The sequence below is a fragment of the Camelina sativa genome, chromosome 11 (genome assembly GCF_030686135.1).
Source record: "Camelina sativa cultivar CO46 ecotype springtype chromosome 11, ASM3068613v1".
In the NCBI taxonomy this organism is placed as follows: Eukaryota; Viridiplantae; Streptophyta; class Magnoliopsida; order Brassicales; family Brassicaceae; genus Camelina; species Camelina sativa.
Window position 1 is genome coordinate 6,546,401 of NC_141890.1, and position 25,881 is coordinate 6,572,281.

The 25,881-nt window shown below is 38.8% G+C and overlaps 7 protein-coding genes and 1 pseudogene across 21 annotated transcripts; 1 reads left to right on the forward strand and 7 right to left on the reverse strand.

Annotated features, from left to right (window-relative positions):
- The first annotated feature begins 73 nt into the window (after positions 1-73).
- LOC104722134 (protein phosphatase 2C 57) lies at positions 74-2,515 on the forward strand. 2 transcript variants are annotated; one of them, XM_010440246.3, is made up of 11 exons: positions 74-582; positions 656-784; positions 881-986; positions 1,086-1,196; positions 1,307-1,386; positions 1,463-1,516; positions 1,598-1,714; positions 1,803-1,857; positions 1,955-1,987; positions 2,079-2,125; positions 2,220-2,515. In XM_010440246.3, the coding sequence occupies exons 1-11, from the start codon at positions 257-259 to the stop codon at positions 2,338-2,340; spliced, it is 1,179 nt and encodes a 392-aa protein (XP_010438548.2). In that variant the 5' UTR covers positions 74-256; the 3' UTR covers positions 2,341-2,515. The 2 variants fall into 2 exon arrangements, 1 of the variants encoding a protein (XP_010438548.2); XR_015571282.1 differs by having other exon boundaries at positions 144-582; positions 1,086-1,188.
- On the reverse strand, positions 2,442-4,060 carry LOC104722135 (flavone 3'-O-methyltransferase 1-like). Its single transcript, XM_010440247.2, has 4 exons — positions 3,599-4,060; positions 3,207-3,517; positions 3,044-3,108; positions 2,442-2,918 (listed from the first exon to the last, which is right to left on the reverse strand). Exons 1-4 carry the CDS (start codon positions 4,009-4,011, stop codon positions 2,616-2,618), a joined length of 1,092 nt encoding a protein of 363 aa, XP_010438549.1. The 5' UTR covers positions 4,012-4,060; the 3' UTR covers positions 2,442-2,615.
- Positions 4,061-9,277: 5,217 nt separating this feature from the next.
- On the reverse strand, positions 9,278-11,200 carry LOC104722136 (uncharacterized). The gene is made up of 5 exons (XM_010440248.2): positions 10,607-11,200; positions 10,414-10,516; positions 10,263-10,328; positions 9,895-10,150; positions 9,278-9,664 (listed from the first exon to the last, which is right to left on the reverse strand). The coding sequence occupies exons 1-5, from the start codon at positions 11,091-11,093 to the stop codon at positions 9,539-9,541; spliced, it is 1,038 nt and encodes a 345-aa protein (XP_010438550.1). The 5' UTR covers positions 11,094-11,200; the 3' UTR covers positions 9,278-9,538.
- A 108-nt stretch (positions 11,201-11,308) lies between these two features.
- On the reverse strand, positions 11,309-14,204 carry LOC104722138 (acyl-CoA-binding domain-containing protein 2). 2 transcript variants are annotated; one of them, XR_015571284.1, is made up of 6 exons: positions 12,957-13,898; positions 12,585-12,687; positions 12,376-12,490; positions 11,998-12,089; positions 11,815-11,912; positions 11,309-11,735 (listed from the first exon to the last, which is right to left on the reverse strand). XR_015571284.1 is itself a non-coding variant. In XM_010440249.3 (6 exons), exons 1-6 carry the CDS (start codon positions 13,445-13,447, stop codon positions 11,556-11,558), a joined length of 1,074 nt encoding a protein of 357 aa, XP_010438551.1. In that variant the 5' UTR covers positions 13,448-14,204; the 3' UTR covers positions 11,309-11,555. The 2 variants fall into 2 exon arrangements, 1 of the variants encoding a protein (XP_010438551.1); XM_010440249.3 differs by having other exon boundaries at positions 12,381-12,490; positions 12,957-14,204.
- A 358-nt stretch (positions 14,205-14,562) lies between these two features.
- LOC104722139 (dehydrogenase/reductase SDR family member FEY) lies at positions 14,563-17,681 on the reverse strand. Of its 8 annotated transcripts, none has more exons than XR_015571283.1 (7): positions 17,068-17,681; positions 16,756-16,876; positions 16,369-16,486; positions 15,876-16,016; positions 15,380-15,481; positions 15,173-15,265; positions 14,563-15,071 (listed from the first exon to the last, which is right to left on the reverse strand). XR_015571283.1 is itself a non-coding variant. In XM_087472224.1 (7 exons), the coding sequence occupies exons 1-7, from the start codon at positions 17,289-17,291 to the stop codon at positions 14,736-14,738; spliced, it is 1,119 nt and encodes a 372-aa protein (XP_087328350.1). In that variant the 5' UTR covers positions 17,292-17,579; the 3' UTR covers positions 14,563-14,735. The 8 variants fall into 8 exon arrangements, 7 of the variants coding, with proteins under 7 accessions (XP_087328350.1, XP_087328349.1, XP_087328347.1 ...); XM_087472224.1 differs by having other exon boundaries at positions 15,892-16,016; positions 17,068-17,579; XM_087472223.1 differs by having other exon boundaries at positions 15,883-16,016; positions 17,068-17,453.
- A 196-nt stretch (positions 17,682-17,877) lies between these two features.
- On the reverse strand, positions 17,878-20,042 carry LOC104722141 (uncharacterized). 2 transcript variants are annotated; one of them, XR_015571285.1, is made up of 5 exons: positions 19,545-20,042; positions 19,237-19,442; positions 18,863-19,151; positions 18,523-18,596; positions 17,878-18,203 (listed from the first exon to the last, which is right to left on the reverse strand). XR_015571285.1 is itself a non-coding variant. In XM_010440257.3 (5 exons), the coding sequence occupies exons 1-5, from the start codon at positions 19,855-19,857 to the stop codon at positions 17,978-17,980; spliced, it is 918 nt and encodes a 305-aa protein (XP_010438559.1). In that variant the 5' UTR covers positions 19,858-20,028; the 3' UTR covers positions 17,878-17,977. The 2 variants fall into 2 exon arrangements, 1 of the variants encoding a protein (XP_010438559.1); XM_010440257.3 differs by having other exon boundaries at positions 18,863-18,961; positions 19,545-20,028.
- Positions 20,043-20,095: 53 nt separating this feature from the next.
- On the reverse strand, positions 20,096-21,781 carry LOC104722140 (protein yippee-like At4g27745). 4 transcript variants are annotated; one of them, XM_010440255.3, is made up of 4 exons: positions 21,578-21,781; positions 21,224-21,270; positions 20,962-21,118; positions 20,096-20,536 (listed from the first exon to the last, which is right to left on the reverse strand). In XM_010440255.3, the coding sequence occupies exons 3-4, from the start codon at positions 21,052-21,054 to the stop codon at positions 20,309-20,311; spliced, it is 321 nt and encodes a 106-aa protein (XP_010438557.1). In that variant the 5' UTR covers positions 21,055-21,118; positions 21,224-21,270; positions 21,578-21,781; the 3' UTR covers positions 20,096-20,308. The 4 variants fall into 4 exon arrangements, with proteins under 4 accessions (XP_010438557.1, XP_010438556.1, XP_019088553.1 ...); XM_010440254.3 differs by having other exon boundaries at positions 21,224-21,261; positions 21,578-21,744; XM_019233008.2 differs by having other exon boundaries at positions 21,224-21,239; positions 21,578-21,717.
- Positions 21,782-21,961: 180 nt separating this feature from the next.
- LOC104722142 (protein yippee-like At4g27740) lies at positions 21,962-22,760 on the reverse strand (annotated as a pseudogene). The gene is made up of 2 exons (XR_015571287.1): positions 22,527-22,760; positions 21,962-22,357 (listed from the first exon to the last, which is right to left on the reverse strand). The product of XR_015571287.1 is annotated as a protein yippee-like At4g27740 (transcript).
- Positions 22,761-25,881: the final 3,121 nt, after the last annotated feature.

A 25,881-nucleotide genomic window follows, 5' to 3' on the forward strand; every position in this document is an offset into this window, starting at 1 on the left:
TCAAGGGTTAAAACATTTTGATATCATTTTGCATGTTACAATAAAAGTTGATTGATACTGCTTCTCGGGCCTAAGCCCATATTTCAAAAGTGGACCGTTAAGTCAGTTAAAGAGGCCCGCCGCGTTGATGAATCTCTTATCCTTTTTAGATATTTTTTTCTTTTACGAAAACCCACGGCCACTAACCGTAAAGACACTTCTTTTGATTCTTCTCTTTCTTCTACTACTTAACTCGCTTTGCCTGACTCACTGAGTCATGGCGCTTCTGAGGCCGCATCTTCATCCCTTTCACTCCAACACTCTCCTCCGCCACTCCAGCTATCCTTCCGCCGACGCTGGCGGTGGCCTCATCGTCTATCCCACGTATGGTTGTCGTCACCACCGTTGTTGCTCCGCGATTGCGATCGACGCGCCGTCGTCTATGGCGGGAGTGACGCCGATTCGATGGGGTTACACTAGCGTTCAAGGATTCCGAGATGAGATGGAGGACGACATCGTCATCCGTTCCGATGCTCTTGATAACTTCTCATACGCCGCGGTTTTCGACGGCCACGCTGGATCGTCCTCTGTCAAATTCCTTAGGTAACTAACTTGTCATGCGAGCTCTGTTTTTTCTAGGGTTTCGTTGGTGATGGTGATGATGATGTGATGACAGGGAAGAGCTGTATAAGGAGTGTGTTGGAGCATTGCAAGCTGGATCGTTGTTAAATGGAGGTGATCTCGCTGCAATCAAGGAAGCTTTGATTAAGGCCTTTGAAAGCGTGGATCGTAATTTGCTCAAATGGTGAAATTTAGCTTAGTTTCTTAGGGATTGAATGAATTTTTTTTTTTTTTCCTATGGTTTGGTGTGAAGTGATTTATCCTCATACGTTTCCACCAGGCTAGAAGCAAACGGTGAAGAAGAAGACGAATCAGGTTCAACAGCCACTGTAATGTTCATCAGAAATGATGTTTCCTTCATTGCACATATTGGTGATTCGTGCGCAGTAAGCCTTCTTATTAACTCTAGTTGTGGAGTTTTTTTTTATCTATGAAGCATTGTCACTTGGTCATGTATGAAGTCTTTTGTCGATGCATTGAAATAGGTTTTATCTCGGTCTGGGCAAATCGAGGAATTGACTGATTACCATCGGCCATATGGAAGCAGTAAGGCAGCTATACAGGAAATGAAAAGGATTAAAGAAGCAGGTGGATGGGTGTGTCTTCTTATTTAACATGTTTTAAAAACACTTCTCATATTATCACTGACTTTGTTTGTGAGGACTTGGCTTAATTATGGATTGGCTTGCTCTCTTCATTCATTTAGATTGTCAATGGAAGGATTTGTGGAGACATAGCTGTATCTCGTGCTTTTGGTGACATCCGGTTCAAGACAAAGAAGGATGAGTTGGGTTCTTTCTCTTCTTCTTCTTCTTCTTTTTCTTTATGCTGCATCATTGCTCATAAAAGTTTATATACACAGGATGTTAAAGAAAGGTGTTGATGAAGGAAGATGGTCTGAGAAGTTTGTTTCGAGGTACCAAACTTTTTCAAATGCTGTTTCTACTTTTTCGAATGATTTCTATGTTCTGAGTTTGTCGACTAAATTAATTCTCAGAATCGAGTTTAAAGGAGACATGGTTGTCGCAACTCCAGACATCTTCCAAGTACCTATTACATCGGATGTGGAATTCATTATTTTAGCTTCTGATGGATTATGGGACTACATGAAAAGGTTTCCTTTTTATTTAACCCATTCAATCATATGGCTTTTATCTGGGAGAAGTTCAGAGCTTACAGTGATCAATGTTTCGTTGATGCAGTTCAGATGTGGTTAGTTACGTAAGGGATCAGCTTCGGAAACATGGAAATGTGCAGGCAAGATTTTTTTAATCTTCTTATCAATTAGTTTCTACAACACATGTATATGGCTATAAGGCTGAACTACTCTCCTCTAATGTCTATTTTGTAACAGCTTGCTTGTGAATCTCTTGCGCAAGTAGCTCTGGTAAATAACGCAAAACTCTCCTCAGCGCTCAGACTATCTATAATTAGGGACCCAAAACTGACAGTTTGGTGATTTTCTTGCCACCTTTCAGGACCGACGATCTCAGGACAACATCAGCATCATCATTGCTGATCTAGGGTAGGGGGTTCTTTTCCACTACTACATGAAACCTCTATATAGAAAATCTATTTAAACTCTTAACGTGTTTTGGTTTTGATTTTTGCATTAACAGAAGAACAGAGTGGAAGAATCTTCCTGCGCAGCGACAGAACGTGGTGGTTGAACTGGTTCAGGCTGCAGCGACTGTCGGTTTAGTTACTGTTGGCATATGGATGTCTTCGTATCTATCTTAAGTGAATTGAACATTCGTCTCTTTCTTTAGTGTATATAAAACGTGTAACTATGTCTAACTCTCTAGTCTACCCATAGAAATGGAGTTATGAAGATACCTCAGAAACAAAACCAGCTTTGTATCTTATATATCAACACTTTTCACAAGCGTTGAATCTACAATTACATACAAAGAAATGCAGCTTCCAGCAAAAACAACAATGACATACATAGTCATGTAAACAAAACTCTGTAAGCAAAAGGAGACAATAGAAACATCCATGTATCTCTCCCACATTCATATCTTCTTGAGGAATTCCATGATGTGAGTACCATAGGCTCTGCAAACAACTTGGAAGCCCTGGAACCCAGAAGCTTTGGCCAAGGCCTCAAATTCCTCCTCAGTTCGTTCTTTGCCTCCGGGGTTGTGAGCCAACATGAGGCAGTCCATGTGGACAACTTCTTTTGTCATGAGGCTCGAGTCTGGCACCACCGGAAGTATAGATTCTGCCACTATCATCTTACCGTTGACTGGGAGCGCTTTGTAGCAGTTCTTCAGAAAATTCAAACAGTGTTGATCGCTCCAATCATGACATATCCACTGTCACATGTGAGAAGTTTTGTAAAACCAAATGCCTAGCTAGGATACATGTTTTATGACTACTATGCTAAAAATAGTTGTTATGAACTTGTTACCAACAATCAAAATAGGACTAGTTTACCAACCTTCATGAAGATGGCATCTGCTTTAGGAACATTCACAAACATATCTCCCCCAATATGTTCAATACCTAAATTATCCGACAAAACTCCCATCTCAAAGTCAATCTTAGGACATTAAACTTTCCATGAAAACATATCGAAATACCTTAAAGAGAAGCATATATACCAGGATAGGAGATGGCTTCCTTAATGACATGAGGGAGATCATAAAGGATGCCTTTGATGTGTGGGTGCTTGGATACAATCATACGGAGAGTGACTCCAATGCCACCACCAACATCTACCAATGAAGACAAACCCTCAAAGCCGTTGTATGTTTCCAGAATCTTGGTCATGACGATGGTTGTGTGGTTCGACATTCCATTGTTGAACACTTTGTTAAATCTCGGGTCGACCCCCTGGTACTCGAAAGCGTCCATACCAAATGCCTTGTCGAATGGAACTCCGCCTTCAAGAACAGCATCTTTCAGATGGTACCTGTACTCATAAACACATATTTCACTCATCTCATCTTAAATGTTTCTTAGTGTTGAGTTAGAAAAGGTTAGAACAATTTACCAGCTCTCCATAAAGACTCTGTCTCTGTTCAAATGACAGAGTGCAGCAAGTGAGGCTCCGCGTTCGTTCTTAGTCAGGTACTTACAGACTGGTTCCAGTCCATATAGACGCTCCACACCGCCATCAATAAGCTTACGAACAGAGCAGGTCAAGATAGAGTAAGCCGCAAGCAACCGGAGGATCCGGTCGACCATGACTGGAGCATCAGGGTTCGTGGTCGGAAGATGGGAAGCTATCTCGGAGGGGGACAGTTGACCGCCATTCTTGGATATGATCTCGAGCAGGTCAAGCTCTAACGCCGATGTTAGAACCATCGGAAGCACGGTGGCACCGGCGAGCTGCATAGCAAAGAGGTTGGCCTCTTCGTCGGAGATTTTTGCTGGAGTGAGCTGTGTCTCAGCCACAGATCCCATTATGACTCTGTTTCGTTTCTTTCCCACCTTTTTAAACGGCTTTGGTGTCTGTTTCGAGAGTGAGGTGATGTGATGAGTTATATTTATACTAAAAAGATACTAGATATTAAAATTGGTGCCCTATTATTAGATTATATAGCTTACATTTTTTTATAGTTGCATATACGGAACTACCCACCCTGACGTTTCAAAAGTGAACAGATGACCAAAATTACTATTAAAAGTGGGTGGGACGTTAAATGTCGTCGATGACCAAAATTACTAGGAAAGAAACGCATGGCTTATGCCACAGTTGGTGTGGTTTCAAACTTTGAGCTACTACATTTTTTTGGGCATATATATATTTATAAATATCTCCGTGTGTCTTAACGTCCCATGTAAATAATATAATTTAAAAAAGATATGAGATTTAATAATTTGATTCATGTAAAATCAATATTTTAGATATTATCAAGTTTAAACACCTAAATTGATATTAACATTCAATAAAAAAAACAGCAACGTTCTTAGACATTTTCTTATTGTATATAAATCATTTTTGTGAAGAATTTCAAGATTGAATCAAACCTCAAAAAAGGACAATTGACAAAAATAGCACACATTTAAGTTTTTGTTCTAAAACTAGCACACACATTCAAATATTCCAAATTTAGCACAAATTTGTATATTATTAAAAATAAAATATTAATAAATTAGAACAATAATCTCTCTCACATCTGAAACAAAATCGTGACATTGTAATGACCGTGTTCTCTCTCACTCCTCCCTCTCCGTCGATTCCAAAACCAAATGCAAACGGTGTACCACTGACGAACCCAATCAGATCTGAATTGGAGGTGAGTCATCGTCGGTCGGTGTATCATCGTCGGTCAATCAACGCTGGTATCACGTTCATGTATCAGATTCATGATTCTTCTTCGTCTTCATGTCATTGTTCATCATATGGTCTTCCTAGTGTAAGCTTTATATCCATTTTCACTTGCTATTCTTCTTTTATTGTAGAAATTGTAAGCATTGTAACTTTTATATGTATGTGATTTTGACTTTTCCAAATCCCTAAAAACCTAAATCACCATATTCTTATCAATTTAGTTAGGCTAGTATTTGAGGACATAAGCAAACCAGAACTTGAGATGATTCAGTGTTGGTTTTATGTGTATATGATTTGCAGTTGTAATTTTTATGTGTGTGTGATTAAGGTTTTTGATTATGGAAGTCTCGTTCTTTCTTACTTGAATTTGTTGCAGAAATTAAAGAATCAAGTTATTGTTGACTGCTAAATAATTTATATTAGTCTACTTAACTTGGTCGTTTTAGCTTTGTAAAAACAAGTTTATTGTAAGTATATTTGCGACGAGCCTTGAAATTGGATGTTCTTGTTGCTTATTGAGATGGTCTTGGAGTTGAGTTAGGCCTAGCATGCACCATCAATTAAGCTTCTATCTTTGTGTTGTTAGATTTATATACTACCTAATGATAAATTTAAAGTGTGTTTGCCACAGGATTTGAACCTTGCCCACAATTGATATGTTACGGTTTTGACTCACTTTGACCCCGTTTATTTGATAGTTTTGTAGTTGTTTGAGTCCTTTTCAGGTTATAATAAGAGGCTAGGAAGCTAAAAGCAAGGATTGGAACAGCAGGAGCAATCGGAGCAGAAAGGAGTTGAATTGGAGCAGAAAAGCTGATTATAGACCCAGGAGCACATGCTCCCGATTTCCGAGCACATGCTCCCAACTCTACGGATTCATGATGACACGTGGCGAGCATCTAGGCGCCGATTCCCTGCCTAATTCCCCTTATTTTAGGCGATCCTTTGTGAGAGAAAGAGGGCTGAGATCGCTTTTTAATAGGAAGATTTGAATTTGGATTCTTTCCTTATTTTTCTCTACTTGTATGCTATTTAACCTAGGGTTTTTAGGGGACAGAATATACTCTTTCTTTTTGGTTTTTGAGCGACGTTTTTGAGAGAGGGAGAAGAGCGGCTACCTTGTGAAGGATTCTCTGAACCCTTTTTATTTTTATGTCATTGAATTTCTCATCTTTTGCTATGATTCATTTCTCTATGTCTGAGTAGTTTTCTTTGCTAGATTAGGGGTTTCAAAAGGGGTTTCATGGGTTAGCAACAGAACACAAATAGGGCTTTATATAATCGATTGTCTTCACTATTGTTAGACTTAATGCTTAGGTTGATTTGATCACCCAATCTATGATTCTAGGTTTATCTATTCATCAAAAGTGTAATAGGTTGCTAGAAAAGACATTAGTGGGCAAATTATCCTAGACCTGCGAAAGTTGATGTGTAGGTGATTTGTGAACTTATCATTCCTGTTCTTTAATGCTTGTCTGCGATTCTGGGCTCAAACGACAGTTTAGGGTTTATGGACCGCCGAGCATGTGCTTCGGATGTCTGAGCATGTGCTCCGCGTTTCCGCACAGAGTCGATCAGATAGAGTTATTGATACCACGACAGTGGATCAGTTTATATTTATGTTTGAGTTCTAGACTGGTACTTAATCTATGCCCTGAATAGTTGTTTAATTGCTATCTCTGAGATTCCCGAGAATTATCCCTGATCTAGTGTTTTGCTTACTGCATTTTTTATACCGTTTTAATCGCGTTACTGTTACCAAACAAACCCAACTTTGAATTGTCTTAGCTTGAAATTGAACCAATAGAACCATAGAGTAAAACTTGGTCTTCGTGGGATTCGACCCCTAAGTACTACTTCTTTGCTGTGCACTTGAAGTAGGAAAATAGGGTTTAAAACTCTGTGTATCAACAATACAACCTTTTTAAAAAAGAAATCAATTGTCTTATCTCTTATGTATAATATGTTGTCATCCTTATTGATTGTTGCTTGTGTATTGTTTATTGTTTTTTGCTTGTGTATTGATGTGTTTCTTAGTCACATTTGAAAATTCAGGAAGCATTGTTGCAAATTCAGAAAGACTTTCCTGAAACATATTTCCTGTTTTCATTATTACTTTGGAGCCCACCAAGTAAGTCCTAAACTTCTCAAAGGCGAAAACTATGGCGAGGAGCGTAAGCATTTTATTGCAGGAAATGGGGATTGATCATTGCTTGTTGGAGTTTATCTTATACTTCACTCAATTGGGGAGATAAGAGTATGTAATTCAAAATTTGCTTCAGTTAGCTTCTGATTACAAGGTAGTAGCAGTATTGCAGTAGCTGTGGAATTGTTCTCATAATCAGTGCATCTAATGCAATATATGATGTGTTTGGCTCTTATTATTGTGGTAACATTGGTAGTTCATGTGGTAATTAACTTTGTAGAGACACATATATGGTCAGAAAGAATTGGAGCTGCAATAGCACTCAGAATTAAAGACGAACGGTGCTCATACAAGATTGAAGGCTTCAGTTGCCATATGAGATTGAAGTATTTACTGTTTGAGTCTTTGTATTCACATGGTCTTTGTTTTAGCATTAGGATTTTGGTTATGAAAGATAGTTTGGATGGTTTTCACCACAAAACTTGTTTTAAAACATATTCAGGGAGGTTTTGTATTAATTCTCTTGATATTTTGGTAGATAGCTATGTTTTCACCGGTAAACATATAAGAAAGATTTGAATGTAACATTCAGGAAGGATTCTCATATATTTATGAATGATTTCTTGAATTTCAGGAAGACCGTCATGAAAAGAAAAAAAGAGCATTAGAAAGGAGTCATTGACGTTTAGGAAGAACTCCTTGAAATTTAGGAAGAATTCATTGACGTTAGGAAGATCTTCCTAAAACATCATGTTGGATATTTCTATTTGCTACCTTTATTGTAAAACACCAATATGTGCACATAATCAAATCATTATACATCACTAATGAAGTAATATGTGATACAATAAAGCAAAACACATATAAAGAGATTTATAAACACATTTTTAAAAAATTTAGGAAGGATTCCATAGCTTTTAGGAAGGTGTTCTTGAATTTTAGGAAGACCTTCTATAATGACAAACTCAAACTTCCACTCAAGTGCCCATTTTCCCATCTTCATCATCAACTCTCTGTTTTGTTCTTGAAATATTTGTCATCATGTATACCATCAATCACTTGAGTTAGACCTGAAAACCTTATTCAACAACATGATCAGTCCATGAATTCAATTTTTGTTTTAAGATTACTTCAAGAGATATCTTATATATCACCCCACATTTAAACTAGTTCTGCAACACTACCAGATTGATTAATCTTAAAACTCCAAGAAACACTACCAAGTTGATCTATACCTTTAGCAAAACAATTCAAAAACTCATAGCAAGCTAGATACCTACCAATTCAAATCAGTCCTTCTAATATCCATCTCCTTACAAGCTTCACTATAACATACTTATAGAAGCTTCAAAGCCTTGATTCATCAGTTTCTTATGCTTCTCTTTCCCCATTTCTGAAAAATGTGCACTACACATCATCTGTTTTTGACAAACAAAAAGCTCACTCACACATTACACTAACATACAAAAAAAAGTTTAAAGATTGGTGTTTTTTGTTAGTTAACTGATTTGCAATGATTTGAAAAGAGAAGCAAGATTAAAGAGAGCTTATGAACAAATCCCAGAGTCCAAAACTCCAATTGATTTGAAATCTTATTTGATCCCACTCATCATTGGTAACTCTCTCTCATGTTCTTCATTTTCCTACACACAACAACAAGTCAGAATTTATTCCATTTTCGTGGCCGTGGGAATTCGTGTGACTGAAACGACGGTGGCGGTGGATTTGTTGTATGCAAAAAATGAGCTCATGGCCTTCATCAACACCACAATCAAATTGAAATCTATCGTTCCTCCAAATCTAGAAAACCCAAGCTCCAAACACATGCTCTTTCTTCAAAAACAAAGCTTGTGGAGTCGTCGGAGATTTTGCCGATTTAGTACGACTCTAAGCTTCTTGTAAGACTCTAATTATTATTTTTTTCTCTTTTTATTATTAATTAATATAATAATTAATTTTAGAAAAATGCTAGTTTTGGAAAACTTGAGTGTGTGTGCTAACTTTGGAAGAAAAACCTAAAATAGTGCTAGTGTAATGTAATTCTCAAAAAAAAAAAAAGGGAGTAACCGTGAAATTAGATATAAATATTTATTTTTAAGTAACACTCTTATATTCCCCAGAGATCCAAGAAAATGCTTAGTTATATCGTCTAGCACATCTTCTCTTTTTGGTCATACACCCCAAAGACCTCTATGAGTGCGATTTAGAACTATTGTTACTGAAAGAGTATGTTAGCTAGCTCTATCCAATTATATGCAAACGCAAATTGATTAATAAAATATATACAATAGTTAAAAACAAGATTAGTTAGCTCTATCAAAAGTCATGTAGGACAATGTGCAATGTGCACTCTTCAAAAGTTATTTATCAACATAATTAACCATGGTGGAGCTTATGCCCGTAATCTCGTAGCCTTAAGACAACCAATCTAGACTAGATGAATTAAGAAGTAACTTAAACGGCAAAAAATTGTGATTAACATTTGTAAAGAAAACACAAAAAAAAATTAGCTAGAGTTCATCATGATCAAAATAGTCTTCGTCGTCCAAGCCTTCGTGATGAACTGCCTTGTAAAACACATCTTCATGGTGCAACATCTCTTCGAGTGATAGTTTACCATCTTTATCCTCATCCGCCTATAAAATTATAATAGAAGAAATTATTGGACGTTAATATATAGGATTAACATACACATCTACTTAGACATATATAGTTGATTTCACATCACCATTTTTTTTTACCAATTAATGTGCGTAAAATCGGACTAGTCAATAACATATACATACACGATTAAAGTTTTCTCAAAGTTAATTATGAGGAAGAAAGGTTAAGAAAAAGATATAGGTTGAGAGAGAGAAAGACTAACCTCGTGACAAAGGAAAGTAGAGTAGTATTTGGCGTAACTCATCTCACCAGGTTGAAGATAATGCAAAATGGGCCGAAGCTCATCGGCCACGAGGAACCTGTCTTTGTCTCTGTCCAGCTCTGTGAACAGAAGCTGAGGCGTTGGCACACTTTCATCCTCTTCCTTCTCGAACTTTGCAAACTCTTTGTACATTTCGTATGCGTTCTCTACAAACTCTTTGTACTCTAGCTTCCCATCACCGTTCGTGTCCATGCCCCTATATTTTTTATATCAAACAACACGTACGTACGACGTCTTTTCTAGTTAATTAAACCTACATTAATTCATCATCTCAGTTGAAACGACAATTTATATCAAAAAATGCTTACGTCATTCGCTCCTTTAGAACCCATCTTTGAATATCTCCGTTTCTGCTGTCTTCAGGGTGCAAGAAACTGCATGTAAATTGATTTATATTATTATTTCTGAAATATTTATATATGAAAAAGAGTTATTTTTGAAAATATTAAATGAATTTACTTGTTGAACTCTTCAATGTCGAGAGAGCCATTATGGTCAAAATCGGAATTCTTGAATTTCTCCATCCACCAACCAGCTTCACCGTGACCTTTCTCGTTTCTCTCTGTATTCGTTTCATCATTGTTCATTGCATAATCAACAAGAAAGTTCTTTAAAAAATATCAAATACGCAAAAGTTAATTAATATAATTACCAATGTCTTTCTTAGAGAATTGAGGCAGGTACTCCTCAAAGGTTATGACACCATCCTTGTCCTTATCTTGTAGCTCGAGTTCGTTGGCGGTTCTGTAACCCATGTTGTCCTCGGTCTGCTGCATCATCCATGTCTGAAGCTCTTTCAAGCTCACAAACCCATCTCTTGGTGATGCGTCAAGCAGAGGAAACAAGAATTTGATCCTCATTGTCGTGTTAAGCCTCCTTTCTTGTACAAAATACTCTGCAAACGTATCATCTTTATCCTCCTTCGCAGCCTCCACGGTATTTGTATTAGCTTCTTTCTCATGAGACACCCTCTCAATCCGGGTTACCAGAGGGTCAAACACAGGCAGTTCAAGCCTGCGCCCAATGCGGCGGCTTATAAGACCCTCAATAGATTCAGTCTGGTTTTGTTTTCTCGGAGCAAGGAGTATGAGGAAGATGAGGGCGACGGTTAGTAGGACGTAAACCACCACCATGGCCATTTTCCGGTAGCCAAAGGTGGGGTTCTATGGAGAAAAAATGAAAGGGCCACAAAGATTGCTAAGTTCTTTTTTTCTTTTTCTTTTTTGCTTTATTGAGGTAATCAATAAACTCATTAATTTATGTTCTATCAACCGTTATTTAGCCGCCAAAGTCGGTTATTCCTTTGTTGAGAGGATCCAATGAGTCTCTCTCTACCTCTATCTCTCTCTGTATATGTATATATGTGTGTATATATAGCAAACCAATAAAACCGGTTACGATGTTACAAAGCCTGAAGGAACAAAAGATTATTGCAAAAGAAGAAGAAATTAAAGAACAAGACTTCGAAACATCCAAGTGATTTTGTGTTGGAACGATATATGGTAGGGATGAGAGAAAAGTTTAACGCAAAGAAAAGCCTTCTTACTAAGTCACTTGATCATATACATTGCAGAATTAGAGAAGACGTGGTTAGTATTTGTTTAGTCTGTCTGTTTTGCAGTATCTCGGATCCAGGGCCAGTCTGATTCACAGAGATCGAGCGGAGAGTTTCCATCATCATCTTTAGCAGCTGTATTAGCTTTCTTCTTCACCAGAAACTCAGCGATGGCTTCTCTGTCGCATACAACAGCATAATGCAAAGGGGTTTGTCCTTCATTGTCCTGTTCAACACAATTACCAAAACACATGAATACAGAAGCTGGTACTTGTTGCTCGAGTAGGAATTTTGTCTTTCTTCACCTTAGCATTCACATCGGCGTTCTTATCGACAAGAACTTTGGCGATGTTGAAGTGGCCACGGTCTATAGCCCAGTGCAATGGTGTGCGACCTTCACTGTCTGCAGTTTACGGAAAATTATAGAGCAAATCCAACATCACGAGAATAAACTTTCAAGAAACAGAATTAACAAACAGAGAACTAACCCTTCGCATCTATAGGAATGCCGCTTTCAATGCTTTTCAGCAAATTATCAACTTCTCCTTCTCTAGCAAATGCGTGGATAGCATCAATCTTCCTGAGAGATAAAACAATTGAAAATGCAAGAATTAGTGAGCAGAGGATTAGTGTTCCATTCAGAGTTCCAAAATATTGTTGCCATGAGACAAATATAGCCATTTCCGCCAACAAATCATTGTTGCAGCTAGCATGAGACGATAATGATACATAATAACCTGAGTTTATGAATCTCTGATTTTCCATATGTAAAAATTACGATATCTATATCTTATCTAGACAATCAGCAACCAAACAGAGAACTCAAGGAAAAAGAAGTAAAACACATATTAACACAAGAAGAGAACCTTACAACTCATTTTCAGATTCCTCTTCATAAACCAATGAGCTAAAAACTGGCCCTGGCCCCATGGTTCCTCTTGAATTGGAGGCTGCATCATCCCCACCCACACTTTCAGCTTTCTGTTAGAGAAGATCCACATGAACAGGTGCAGAGGATTAAAAAAAAAGAAGCAAATAAAATGAAAACAAATAAGAGGGAAAACAAGATTTATACCACGCCACCGTCTAACCAAGTTGGGTAAAGCTGAGTGACAATCTCAATATACTTCTCCATCGCTTCTTCAGGAGGCATAGCACCCAGTTTCTGCCATGCTTGCCTGATATAGAAGAAGATCATCAATCAATAGAACCATGAACAATCAAAAGTTACAGCAACGAAACCACATCATCTATTCTTACTGTAGTTCCATAAGGCAAAAAAGCTAGCTAGGTGATAACATGATACACCCAATACAAGTCCTCATGCACGGAGAACCATAAAAACCTCAAATTTCTGACTCAAATCATTCTCAAAAACAGTTGAATAAAAAAACCAGAAACAAATACAGAAGCTAATGGCACAAAGCAGAGAGAGAGAGAGAGAGACCACTTGGCACGAGCAGTCATCTTGAGAGCTGAAGGCTGAGGAGCAGTACACGGCCCTTCCGTAGCAATTTTATACAATCCGTAAAGCTGCTGCTGCACATCGTTAGGTACCTTCTGCGAAAGCCGATCTGAAGCGGCAGTAGTGACGAAAAGAGTGGCGGCGCTGAAAGCCTCATCGAGTTCCGTGCTCTCGACGCCTTCCCAATCATCATCATCTTCTTCCTCGCTACCGTCACCAGCGACGCTATCACTTCTAGAGCTACCCTGCTCCGCCACAATCGAATCCGCCTCACCTCCGCCGCCGCTAGATAATTCGAGACTTCGCGAGTCAACCCCGTCAGGTTTAGACTCCAACCGAGGCTCCTCGTGGTGACGAGTAAGCGAGAGATTGTCTTCTTTAAACGTGACTACGATCGAGATCAGCTTAGCCAGAAGGTAAGAGAAGATCAAACCTAAGATCACAGACTGAGCAAGTTGAGCCCAATCACCCATTACTTCCCAAAACCGAAATCAAATTCTCAGAAAAACGAAAACTAGCGCCGACAGTTAAAAAAAAAAAAAAAAAAAAAACCCTAAAAAAAATTCAAAACAGAGTCACGAGGAGGACGAAGAAGAGAGAAGGGAACCCTAGGGATCTGGAGAGACAAAAAAAGGAACAAGCTAGCTTTGTGTTGTTGTTTTTTTCACCGATTTAGTCACCAAAACAAAAGAAAAAAAGAGAAGTTGCTTTTTCGTTGTGGGGCGTTAAGACTTTTTTATTGAATTGAATGAAGTTTAAAGACGACGACGACACAACCCAAAAAAAAAAACTTGCCGAGGAGTGACGACAGATCACATATGGGTCTAATTGAGGAAGAAGTGAACGTGTTGTTGTACCCTTATTTTTTTTTTTCTCATCTAAAGGATCTAATCTAACTCAACAAATAATATTCCACAACAACACGTAAAAAATAGTTGAATTTTTCATTTATAAGAATGGTTAAATTCTGCGGTGGGATCGTGGAAGAAAATACATCTCGAAGACGTGCATGGTGTGGGGATGATTAAAGGGCTTGAATCATACGACACGTAAATTGATATGTATCCATAAGCAAAAAAAAAATAAGCTAGACCACAAACTTGAACGCATTAGATTCACGTGAAGTGGGCATGACAATGAAATCCAACTTTCTTTTTTCTTTTCTTCTCAATGTTTATAACAAAAGCAAAAAAAAAAAAAAAGTTATACATGATACTATTTAATAGTTCCACTTCCAAACATTGCTTGCTCAAATGAGCATCTCATGTAGAGAAGAAACCCAGACCAACCCACCCATTTGAGATGAGTGAATCATTTACATGGAATACTCATTTAAGCAAGAAACATTAGGAAGTGGAAGGAGATTTTATCACTTTTTGTGACTTTTGTCCATGAGAGTAAGAGAGATGACTCTATTCATATATATATATGAGCAACGTGACTGCACAAACTATAGAAAAGTTTACGGATATACCCTCTACTCAAACAAGAAACTACCACCAACCCAGGCCACCATACTAAATATCTTAATAACTCAAGACACACTTAACCAAACACTTGAACAAGACTTGTAAGTAAAGCCATGGAATGGTAGCTAAAAGCTTGACTTTTATCCAACAATCAAACATTCTCAACCAAACCACATCCCTGGGGGATTCATTCCCCAATGTATAGTAAATCAACACAAAAAAGGTATTTTTCTCAATTACTTACCCTTTGATCTGTAAGGGCTCACTTTAACCTGTGGAATTGTTTGGAAGACTATTCGTGTTGTTCTCCATAACGGCAGTGGATGTTTTCCCCTTCTATGAGCTTCTCAACTGCATCGATAGGAAGACCCACCAGCTCTAACGTCTTTTCCCACACTCTGTGTGCAGTTTCTGTGTTGTGTGCTTCTTCGGAAGGATTTGCAGGGCGGCAATCTTGAGAGATGAACGGACAAACAGGCCAATCATCTGTTTTTAGTGTTTCCCAGTACTCTGGAACCTGAGGGTCTGTGGCCGAGAATAGAGAACTTCTACAACCTTCTTGGGGTGAAAATATGAAATATGGTATGATGGCGTAAAGAGCTTGAAGAAACCTCGGTAGATCCCTGGCCTACAGAATTTGGAAACAAATCGGCAATTTTATGTAATGAAGTTCTGACAAAACAGAGTAATCCTGCATCTGTAACTAAATGGAGTGAATCTTATACTCACAACATTTGTTAGGACAACACCGGGAGATAGACAAACGACGCTAACTCCTGTTTCTAGAGGGAGCTTTTTGAATAGAATGCTACTAAACATAATCTGGAAGATGAAGGAAACCATAGACTTAGCTCACCAATTTCTCAAAATAAGCTATTTCAAAAATACATAACTGCTGAAGAAGGAAAAATTTAAATACCATTACTGTAAGCTAACCTGGGCAAGCTTGCTGCTTGAGTATCCTATAAGGCTTGAGTACTTACGTCTACCAGAGACAACATTCATGTCATCCGGGTCAACAAAACCGACACAATGCATCTACAAAAGCAAATCCCACAACTCATTAACTTGAATCGAAAAGAAAATACCCAACGACAACAAATGTAAACTGTTCCAGTTTTCATACAAACAGCAAGGCCACATAGTTTCACTGAACTAACTAATGACGTATTGCAGGTGGTAGAGTTCGGTCATGGTAGTATAATTTGGGCCGAAACTATCAACAAGCTTGGGTTTGTTTCGTTCCTCTATACCAAGACTCTGTTGATATAATATTTAGAGAGAACTATATTGCTCATCTATATATTCTACAATCAATTGACAAGAACACTATACAAACAAATCAAACCTTTACAGCATATTACTCATACCAACGAGAACAGAAAAGTAGAGAACAGAGACTTAGAGCCAGCAGTGTCAGTGATGATAAAACTTAGAACGGAATTCACATTGATGATTCGGCTAGGAGAGCCTCGGATCAGAGACGGCAAAAGAAGCACTGAAAGTAGGGCTGGAGCTAAATGATTCACTTGCATGTGTTGCTCGTATCCATCCTCTGAGAATTTTTGCGCCTCTGCACAAAAAAGAGAGCTTAGCAGTTTAGTTGGTTTCTTTCCTCAAAATATACGGTAGAAAATGTAGCCATCTGACGACCATTCATCTCAAAAAGAAACCCATCGGACAGTTCCATAAGCTGTAAATAATAGAAGACTTGCTATAAATAATGTCTTACTTTTAAGTCCTACGACTCTAGGTTTTTCAATCAATGCTAGACATGCTAGTTCTCATTAATTGGGTCCATCAAGTTGGACTATCAAATATGATGAATGGTGCATAAGTATGACACTGAGATTTGCTTAGCATAAAAACGCGAACAACAGAAGGAAAACTCAATGCTTTATAGCTAAACGGGCAGTTAAACCAACCTCCCATAGCAAACACGCCGGCATTGTTAATCAGAACATGCAAAGGTCCTAACCGGGCGTTCCAAGCATCGGCAAATCTCACGACAGAATCTAGTGATAGAAGATCAACTTCCATTGACTATACAAAAATCAAACAGGGTATCATCATCAGCATATCCAAAGTGTTATAGACCAATACTTAAAGTCTCTAACTAATATACAAGAAATTGGCTTAGCAACAGACTAACTAGGAAACACATATTGTTTGAAGTTTATATTGTACTAAAATGCTTTACATATGACAGTCAATACACATTCTTCACTATTTTCATTCCCAGCAATACACATTATTAGCCACAGAAACTGCAATAAGTAAATCACCAAAATAAGAACAGATTATGAGGTTACCTCGATATTAAGTGGTAGACCTTTACCAGACCACTCGTTCTGCCATTGCTGTATCAGCTCCTGAGCTGCCTTTGTGTTCCTCACGGCCATCACAACATGAGCACCAGCTTCAGCAAGCTGCCTGCGAACAAATAAGCAAAATAGCTAAACAAGCTTAGGGAAAGTTTCATCAATTCAAGTCCCAAAACAAAAGCAAACTTCGTCTTGGTTATCAGCAAGCCCCAAAATACACGAAATCAAACTCAATTGGTAGTGAATCGGAACACTTAGTCGGGGGGGGGGGGGGGGGGGGGGGGAGAGAAAAAAAAAAACCTAGCGGTCTCGCGACCAATGCCGCTGGTGGAGCCAGTGACAACGCAAGTGAGGTCGTTGACGGAAGGAAGAGGGAGACGGTTCTCCAAATGAGAAGCCGTAATCCTCTGGAAGAGAATCTCCCCGAAAACACTGCTCCATCCTCTCATCCACTCCATCCATCCCAAACTCTGCTTCTTCTTCGCTGGAGATGGAGACGGAGACGACGCCGTTTCGTCACTCATCTTCTTCTTCTTCTGGAGTTAGATCTATGACGTCTCGCACAGCAGGAAAAGACAAAAAGTGTATTTCGTCAAAATCTCTATGGCTTCGTTTAAACAACAAACAAACACCTCAACTCCTGGGACAACAAATATGGGCCGGCGAGATTTTTGAGACCCACAAATAGTTTTTTTTCTTTTCTTTTTCCATTTATATCAACTGACTGGTCAATGGTCACGGACTCAGGGGTCAACGACTACGCATTGTAGTGTTTCATAACATGATTTGCTTATGACATCAGTGGATGCTATGATCGATTACAAATAGTTTTAAAGAGAATCTCTATCAAAAGGGAACTGGAGAATACAGTTGCTCCTAATAGAAGAGAAGGAGGAGGAAACGACTGTTGAGTCATTTGACTGCATTTAAGAAGAGACTTTGTTTCGAAATTGTCTGATGACAACCCGTCTTATCGTAAACTGCAACCCTTCTTGTTTTGGTGTTGAATGCTTAATTGCTTATGATTGATAAACCTGATCAATATCCCCTAAAGACATATTTGCTAATTCGAGTGGAACGTCATTAAAGAACTAGAGTGATTACAAGATATTTTGCAGAAGAACTATATTTTCATTTTGGACAGTGTATTACACATAATAGCAACTTCGTGTATGTAAAGAAAAAGTAAAAATCAGAGGTAGTTAGACAGTTAGTACAAGTCAAGAGACTCGAGCACTCTACCAGCTTGGATGTGAAGAGCAGTGATTCTTTGTTCAGGATCTCCTGTTGAACCAAATTGACTTGCCGCCCATATCAAAGAAGCGGATTTTTCACCCAAAAGGCGCCTGATGTCTTCATTTACACTCGCAATGGGGGAACGATCCTTCCCATTCACATGCCCAACTAACAGTAGTAAGAACTCACCGCATCTTAACCTGTGAATCATTAAGAACTAAACATTACCAAACGCCTAAACCATGACCATCAATAGTGGATGATATCCCTGATGTGTATGACTAATGACCTTAGAGTTGGAAACTCTTTCATGAGATGTGCAGGTTTTACTAGGCAATGCAAAGCTATTCTAAGAATTTGACAAATAAATCGATCTGAAATCTTACTGAAAAAAATTATAATCAGAAGAGACAGCAATCTGTAGGGTAGATACTGCAATATAGCCTAATGTGAAATGCCACAACCTACATAACAGAAGAAGGGCTATGGAAAAATGAAAGCAAAAACTTGTTAATTCACCTGAGATTTTCATCAGCTTGTTTGTCTCGCATGAGCATGGCAACCTCCTCAATGCCATTGCAGGCTCCAAAATCCTAGTACCAAAATCAAGAAAGGAGAAATGAGAAATGAGAAATGAGAAATGAGAAATGTTTGCATAAAAATCAAGTGACAGCCAGTTTGTTCCGTTGATATTCATAGAAGGCTTAATTACAGGTTTCAATTGTGTATCTGCCATTCTGCCTGAGACTCAAAACTTGATAAGAGAAAAGCCGAGTTCTACTAGTGACAGAAGAATCACAAAGAACCAGCTTTCTATTTCGTTTCCAGTTACTAAAAAAGAGAGAAGCTGAATACTTACCACCTGATTTGCTGAGGAATCCAGCAATACTGAGATTAAGGCATCCAAGCAGGCCCCTTGCTCAAGCACTCCTCGTGTTGATAATACATTCATCATTACCTGAAACATTTATCAGCATCTCAATCACATTAACATCCCGTACAACCAAGAAACTTCCCACTGCTTCAAATCTAATCTAAATCATGAAAAGAGTGGAAAATTATCACAAAGACTCTCCCTTTACGCCAAATCAGTGTGAGAAGTGATCATTCTACACCATAAAATGCAGGATTCTGGTTTCTGTATGCATCTGGTCAGGCAATGGTTTCACACCAATGATCATCATCACATGTTCCACAATACTAGTAATAAAGTAACAAAGGAGTCGTTCTTACGCGGACTGCACCGTGCTTATGAGCCAGAACAGTACTCTGAGGATGAAGAAGGCAACAACCTTCGAGAACCCTAAGTGCAACAGCGACCTCAGCATCCGTAGAAGGACTCGTTATCTTCATCGGCTCCACGCTGAATATATGATCCAAGCTCGTCACTCTATCATCCTCAGTTTCTTTCAATGAATGTCGAAAAAGCACCGGAACCACTGTGAAAGAAGCATCACGAAACCTCCATCATCAGAAACACACATTACAACAGCATCGATTTGGGAAATGACAATGAGAGAAAATTTAAAAATTATCCAGACGTTGGAGATCGGAAATGGTTTGGGTATGAGAGAAGAGGCGAATGATGGAATCTGAATCGGCGACAGTTCGGAGAGTTTTGAGAAGAGATCGAAGGCCGCGGATTCGAAGGAATGAGAATTCAGCGCAAGCATCGCGTAACCCGGTTCGGAGGGATAGTGTCAGCTCCCTGTAAAGTCTCTGTGTGTTGAGAGAAGTCACCAGCTCTTCAACTACCATCGCCGCCGCGTCTGATTCCTCACCGGTCTCCGATCCAGATGGATTCTCCGGCGTCGCTGACACGCCGTCGCTCCATATCGGCTTCTTCAGATACATTCTCTCTCTCTCTCCTCCTCCTCTCTCTCTCTCTCTCTCTCCTCCTGGTAAATCAATTTTGATGGCCTTCCGCCAAAAAAACGACAACCACTAGGCTCTGACAAACGTAAAACAGCAACACGTTTGTCTGATGAGAAAACGCATTTCTTTCCCCCTCATGGTTATCTTTCAAGCAACTCAATGATAAAGTCTTTAAGATTTTCCATATTACACTTACAAAGGAGGGAACCCAGCTAAAAACACAAGAGAAACTATTAACCTCTTTATTGACAGAGACGCATAAATCCAAAGTTTGAACACGAGATACATAATTATTACGGCAATGAAGAACTGGAAAAATGGCTGATAGATGACTTGTGAAATCCCTCAAGATCGGAATTGACAAGGCCAACGTTTATCTATGTACAGTTTTTGAGCCAGTCCAATAATGAATTCAAACATGTTCCCTCAGCTACCAATCTTCCTTGACAATCTTAGCCTTTTCGAAGATGAACTTGCCTTCCTTGTACTTTTGTGAGGTCTCATATGCTCGCTCGTACTTCCAACCCAATGGTTCATTACAGTCAGCACAAGATATATCAGCCACGGTATGGAGACCCGTTAAAAGATGCCGGTCCTCTTTAGCCCCTACTACAATGTTCATAGCGTGGGAGAAGAGGAAGGCTCGCCCAGTTCTTCCCTGGCAATGCAGGACAGTGATTAAGAACTTGGTAGAAACACAAATGCAGGTAGTGCCTATCTAGCATAAGCTTTTATATTGATTCCATAACCGACAAGTCAACAACAAGCATATTCAAAGAAATACTAGTCTTGTTGTTTATAACAATCTGAGTCAAAGGCTACTACTTTGAAGAGTCTTATGTTTTGTTCCAAGGATCAATTTTCAAGTTTTGATTTGATTCTATCACCAATTGATTCTTGATCAGTAGCATGGATCGTTGAGTAGGAAAGACGAATAAACTCAAGCGGTTTCCTAGAATCTGAAAGACAGGGTAATTCTCATCTCCAGCTAAGTCTAAGTGTGATTCTCCACTTAATTCCCTACATCTATCACATGATATAACACAAGGAAAACAAAAGAGATTATGAAGTTGAATCAGTCACCTGAAAAGCCTTAGAGATGATATCATCGTGAAGTCCAACATGGTTTCTGCAGTTGCAGCAACTATACAGTCTTGGACCAATCGGGTGAGCCATTTTATCAAACACTTTCAAGGCGTGAGATCAATTTGCTCCAAAAAAAATCAAAGCAAGTTCTCACCTTTCTCACCAATAAACAAAAACCCATTAATACAATCCAAAACCCACATGGAAACAAGTAATTAGGGATTCTTCTGAAGACAAGAGAATTAAGTAAAAGAGAAACCTTTTTCTTCTAGAATCTGCAATTCAGCAAGCTCCAAACTTCAATGTCTCAACAAAAAAGAGAGGATAAGAACAGTGAAACAGATGTTAGCGTGCAAGATTAGAGATATTACCTCAAAATTCAATAAACAAATAAGAGTGGGACAAGACAAGAGACCAACGAATATAAAATATACAATAGTAATATACTATACTGGTAGGGTTAAGGGAAACGAAATGAGATATTCCCGGAGAGGAAATTACGCAGTAGCATACACAACTCAGTTTTATAACAACGGAAATGGAGGATAAAAATCAGAGGAAAGATTCGATTTTGAGCTTGATGTGAATATTTTAGAGAGGATCTTAATCTTACTAGGGTTTAATAGATGAGGTCGAACAAGGAAGCAAGATGAATTGAGTGGAGGAATTAGGTTGGAGTTGGATGTAAGTTTTGATCTTTAATAGACTCTCTCTATTAATTTGATCGATCACATGCCGTGCAGCGACTGTCTTGTGACTTCTCTCTTTCTGGGTTTTTGCTTTATGACTCGGGAAACCGAGAAAAAATAGCAACGGTGATGAAAAAATTGGAATTTGTCTACGGTTCGGTTTATATTTGGAATTAAATTTTAATCCAACAATGTATCTTTGATTTTTTATATTGTTCGGTTTGGTTTAGTTTGGATTTCATTTGATTTTTTCTTCAACGCAATGGAAGTGGAACAAAGACTTCCATCCAACCAAACACGTGACCAAGTTCCACTAAAATATAGTATTGAATTTTCAACATCACCTGTCGGTAATATACTAATGACAATTTATACAACAAAAAGGTAATAAGATACATACAAATATACAATAGTCAAGTTTCCTTTACTTTTTTTTTTTTTTGCAACTTAACCCTCCAAGAGCGTATTCTTGACTAGTTTCAGTATCTCTTGGTCAACTTAAGCTTCTCGAGCACAAACATGCCTTCTTTGTACCTCTGTCGAAGATCGAAGGTCTCGACATACTTCCAACCCAACGTTTCACCACACTTACTGCACATCACATCTGCCACCACATACGATCATGTTATCAATTTCCTCCCAATCTTCGGTCCAACCACCACGTTCATAGCATGCGAAAACATAAACGCTGGCCCCGAAGCTCCCTATAATATCCATATTCAAAAAAAAAAAAAAAAAACTTTGTTATGTGTTACTAATTACCAATGGGGATTTTGAGTTTACTATGATTATCTATAGAAAAAATAACTTCTGGATAAGAAATGAAAGACGAATTTTGATAAAATTAAACAAACTTTAAAATTTTGTTGTTACCACAAATTTTTTGGACATGATATCTTCACCAAGAGCCAATGGATTCTCGCAGTTTCTGCAGAAATAAGTAGGAAGAGTTTTGTTTTCTGCCATTGGTCGATTCGATGGATATAGAAAGCAAAATAGGAGAGTTTGTAAGATTTATATGAGAGACTATGAAGATGATTTCTTCTTATCGTTTAGTTCTTGTGGAATTTTATCGTGCGTTGACCCCTAACACTTGCATTATTTGCCTAATGCCTTGTTGGATTGCCATTGCCAATGTTTGTGCTATTGAGCTATTGGGCTATTTATGGGTGTATAAACAAAAGGCCCATTGGAATATTATATTTTGGTCACTCGTGAAATAGATGAAAGCTCGTTGCTCCTTTCATCGTCTCACCAACTCTCATGGAAGCTACTCGCCCCTATAAAATTGATACTTCTTGATAATGATATGCCCACCCGTGGGGGTCTTTGTTTAGGCGGTGACGGACTGTGACACACTGATACTTGGTCCATTTTAAATATATCTGACAGAGACTTGCACAGTGCACACGCATCGGTGTAGAATTCCTGGACAGTTTTGAGATCCTATTCTTTACACACACAACAATAATGCATTTACTTACTGCTGGCTGCCCATTCATATGTACAATTACGTTATTTTAAACAAAAACAAAAACGTAATTAAGCTTTAAAGAAGGATTATTTTTATGTGTATAATCTTTTTTTTTTTTAAATGTTAAATTAGATTCAAAAAAGAAATAACGTTTTTACATCTTGTGCAACAATTTAATCAATAGAACTTTGCAAAAAACAAAGTGAGCTTCTGATGAAGCAATAGAAGACAGTCAATATCGCGAGGTTAGCCAGATGTCCAGTCCATCAGCATACCGCTCATCACCTCCCAGTGGTATTGCGAGCAACTGGTTTCGAATCTGTCTGTCTATTCTTTGAATGAGCTGAGTCTGTGTAGTTTGGAGATTTCCATGTCGGCGGTCGTTTCGTTCCCGCCACAAGGAATAAACAGAGATATGCAAAACGTAACGTGCAAGAAACCCCAGTGTCCGATTAGGCCAATGAGCCGAAGCGGCATTAACCACAACCTGCCAGTCAGTGGAATGTCGGGAGGTGTAAATGTGGGATGCGAGGTTGGTCCAGAGACCTGCGGCATAAGTACAAGAGAAAAATAGATGATCCCTGGTTTCCAGCGCATTGCGACAAAAAACACAAGTAGCATCCACTCCTCTGTTCCAGAGTAACATCCGATATCCTGTGGACAGTCTGTCTTGCACTGCTAACCATACACAAAAAGAAAACTTCGGGGTGGCATGAGAGAACCACACACCACTGCTCCAGCCAACCACACTAGAAGCATGTCGAAGATTATTCCAGGTATCCCGTGTAGAAAAATGTGGCCTATACTCATCATTTTTCCCCTTCCACAGAACTGCATCCGCCACTGGTTTCCGGTTAAGCCAGTGTGTATGGAGCACGTCCTCCATTGAGTTAAAATGGGCGGTGCGATGGCGTCTCCGACGCCGGTTCCAGGCCTCAGCGACTGTTGCGTGTTGACCAATACCCATATCGATCGCTCCCCGTGGTCCAACAAGAGGCATGAGACTACCGAGGCTAGACCAGTTGTCGAACCAGAATGAAGTCCGCTGACCATCATTAACCATAGTCTTGGTGAACGTTTTTGCGACTTCCCTGAATTTCAATATTTTTTTCCACATCCAAGAACCCAGTTGTGTTGCCTCGACAGACCAGAAATACAAATTCTTAAGAAGAGATTGTTTGACCCATATAACCCACAACGAATCAGCACAAGAGATAATACGCCATATGAGCTTCAGACAACTCACATCATTTGCTTCTTGTAGAGATCTCAGGCCTAAACCCTCCTCAGATTTTGGTTTACATACATCCACCCAAGCCACCTTTGCTTTATTTGTATTAAGCTCCGCCCCAGACCAAAGATATGCAGAGCAAAGCTTCTCCACCGTGCGAATACATTCCCGGGGTAGACGGTATGCAGCTAACCAGAAATTACAGATGCTCCAGAGAACAGAGCTAATAAGATTAAGGCGACCAGCATACGAGAGGAACCGAGCAGACCAGGAACCAATCCTCCGTTTGACATGCTCGATAAGGGGTAGGTAATCTGCTGCAGAGAGACGCTTAGTGACTAGAGGGAGTCCTAAGTATCGAACCGACAGAGTACCCTCAGCGAATGAAAAAAAATCTTGGACTTCTTGGCGAACCGCGGGAGAAACCCCTGCAAAGTAAGCTGTAGTTTACTCAATATTGATCTTCAGCCCGGAGCACTTGGCAAAATTCTCAAAAACCTGAACAATGCCTTCTATCGAACGAACTGAGCCATCTGAGAACACCAGCAGATCATCAGCAAAACTAAGGTGAGTTAAGCCAATATTCTTGCAGCGTGGATGATAGCCAAAACGGTGAGATGCCGCAGCTTTATCTAACATTTTTGAAAGCACATCCATAGCAACTACAAACAAATAGGGGGATAAGGAGCAACTTTGCCGTAACCCCCGCTTACTGTTAAAAACCCAGCTAGTTCACAATAGAGGTTTTTGGTTTATGAACTACATAACACTAATTAACTTTTAAAGTACTGTTATGTGAATTTCTCAATAGAGGTTTTTGGTTTATGGTTTGGTTCGTTTATATTGAAATTATATATTCCACCCCGTTCCCGTGAAATTGTAGATGAGTTGTACTTGTGGAATTTAAGGAGGATGTGATATATTAATTTTAGGTCGGTACTTCATCTAATGACCAGATATCTCTTTTGGCTCCAAATCTTACTAGTTTCATTTTCACTGTCTCTTCTTTTAGAAGTTAGTAGAAGTATACAATTCAATAACGTAACGATGCTGATATTTCTTAAAATACATTAAAGACAAACAATATAGAAAGTCTTTTGTCTGGTGTTTAGCTTTAGATTTTGGAGCGTACTTTAAAGTTTAAAGTCGCCTCCTAGTGATTTCCAGCTAAACAGTGGTCACACATTAAATAAAATAACGAGGGGTAGCCCCGTTTTCAATTCATCCTTTAAAAAGCCGAAAAAGGCACATTTACTTCTTGTGATCCACACATCTTAACATTTACCATATTCATATTATGTAAAAGTTACCAACTATAAAATTGATTGTGTGAATTACGCATACGTACGGTATCGTAGGTTGGTTTTATGGTTTAAAGTTATAATGATTATTGATTAATAATGTTTGATCGGTACATATATAAAGTTAGATTTATTGGCTTGTTTGGTTTGAATTGTTAGTTGTGATATATTTGTTTAGTTAACCCGTGTTCCGTGTACAGAGTCATTGTTTGGTCAGCAGAT

Bases quoted from the DNA above. Each gene is read 5' to 3' on its own strand.
- LOC104722140 (XM_010440255.3), bottom strand. From the start codon at position 21,054: ATGGCTCACCCGATTGGTCCAAGACTGTATAGTTGCTGCAACTGCAGA. The intron at 20,537-20,961 runs GTGACTGATTCA...CTGCATTGCCAG, and splicing joins TCATCTCTAAGGCTTTTCAG to GGAAGAACTGGGCGAGCCTT.
- LOC104722138 (XM_010440249.3), bottom strand. From the start codon at position 13,447: ATGGGTGATTGGGCTCAACTTGCTCAGTCTGTGATCTTAGGTTTGATC. The intron at 12,688-12,956 runs GTCTCTCTCTCT...CTTCTATATCAG, and splicing joins ATGACTGCTCGTGCCAAGTG to GCAAGCATGGCAGAAACTGG. The intron at 11,913-11,997 runs GTTAGTTCTCTG...CGTAAACTGCAG, and splicing joins CATTCCTATAGATGCGAAGG to ACAGTGAAGGTCGCACACCA.
- LOC104722141 (XM_010440257.3), bottom strand. From the start codon at position 19,857: ATGTATCTGAAGAAGCCGATATGGAGCGACGGCGTGTCAGCGACGCCG. The intron at 18,962-19,236 runs GTAAGAACGACT...TAAATGTTTCAG, and splicing joins ATAAGCACGGTGCAGTCCGC to GTAATGATGAATGTATTATC. The intron at 18,204-18,522 runs GTGAATTAACAA...AATGATTCACAG, and splicing joins CAAGCTGATGAAAATCTCAG to GTTAAGATGCGGTGAGTTCT.
- LOC104722136 (XM_010440248.2), bottom strand. From the start codon at position 11,093: ATGGCCATGGTGGTGGTTTACGTCCTACTAACCGTCGCCCTCATCTTC. The intron at 10,151-10,262 runs GTAAGCATTTTT...TAAAAAATATAG, and splicing joins GTTCTAAAGGAGCGAATGAC to GGGCATGGACACGAACGGTG. The intron at 9,665-9,894 runs GTTAGTCTTTCT...ATAATTTTATAG, and splicing joins CTACTTTCCTTTGTCACGAG to GCGGATGAGGATAAAGATGG.
- LOC104722134 (XM_010440246.3), top strand. From the start codon at position 257: ATGGCGCTTCTGAGGCCGCATCTTCATCCCTTTCACTCCAACACTCTC. The intron at 1,197-1,306 runs GTGTGTCTTCTT...TCATTCATTTAG, and splicing joins TTAAAGAAGCAGGTGGATGG to ATTGTCAATGGAAGGATTTG. The intron at 1,517-1,597 runs GTACCAAACTTT...ATTAATTCTCAG, and splicing joins TCTGAGAAGTTTGTTTCGAG to AATCGAGTTTAAAGGAGACA.
- LOC104722135 (XM_010440247.2), bottom strand. From the start codon at position 4,011: ATGGGATCTGTGGCTGAGACACAGCTCACTCCAGCAAAAATCTCCGAC. The intron at 3,518-3,598 runs GTAAATTGTTCT...TTATGAGTACAG, and splicing joins AGAGTCTTTATGGAGAGCTG to GTACCATCTGAAAGATGCTG. The intron at 3,109-3,206 runs GTATATATGCTT...CGGATAATTTAG, and splicing joins GGAAGCCATCTCCTATCCTG to GTATTGAACATATTGGGGGA.
- LOC104722139 (XM_087472220.1), bottom strand. From the start codon at position 17,291: ATGAGTGACGAAACGGCGTCGTCTCCGTCTCCATCTCCAGCGAAGAAG. The intron at 16,487-16,755 runs GTAACCTCATAA...ATTTTTGTATAG, and splicing joins GTCTACCACTTAATATCGAG to TCAATGGAAGTTGATCTTCT. The intron at 15,266-15,379 runs GTTAGCTTACAG...TTCATCTTCCAG, and splicing joins CAAGCAGCAAGCTTGCCCAG to ATTATGTTTAGTAGCATTCT.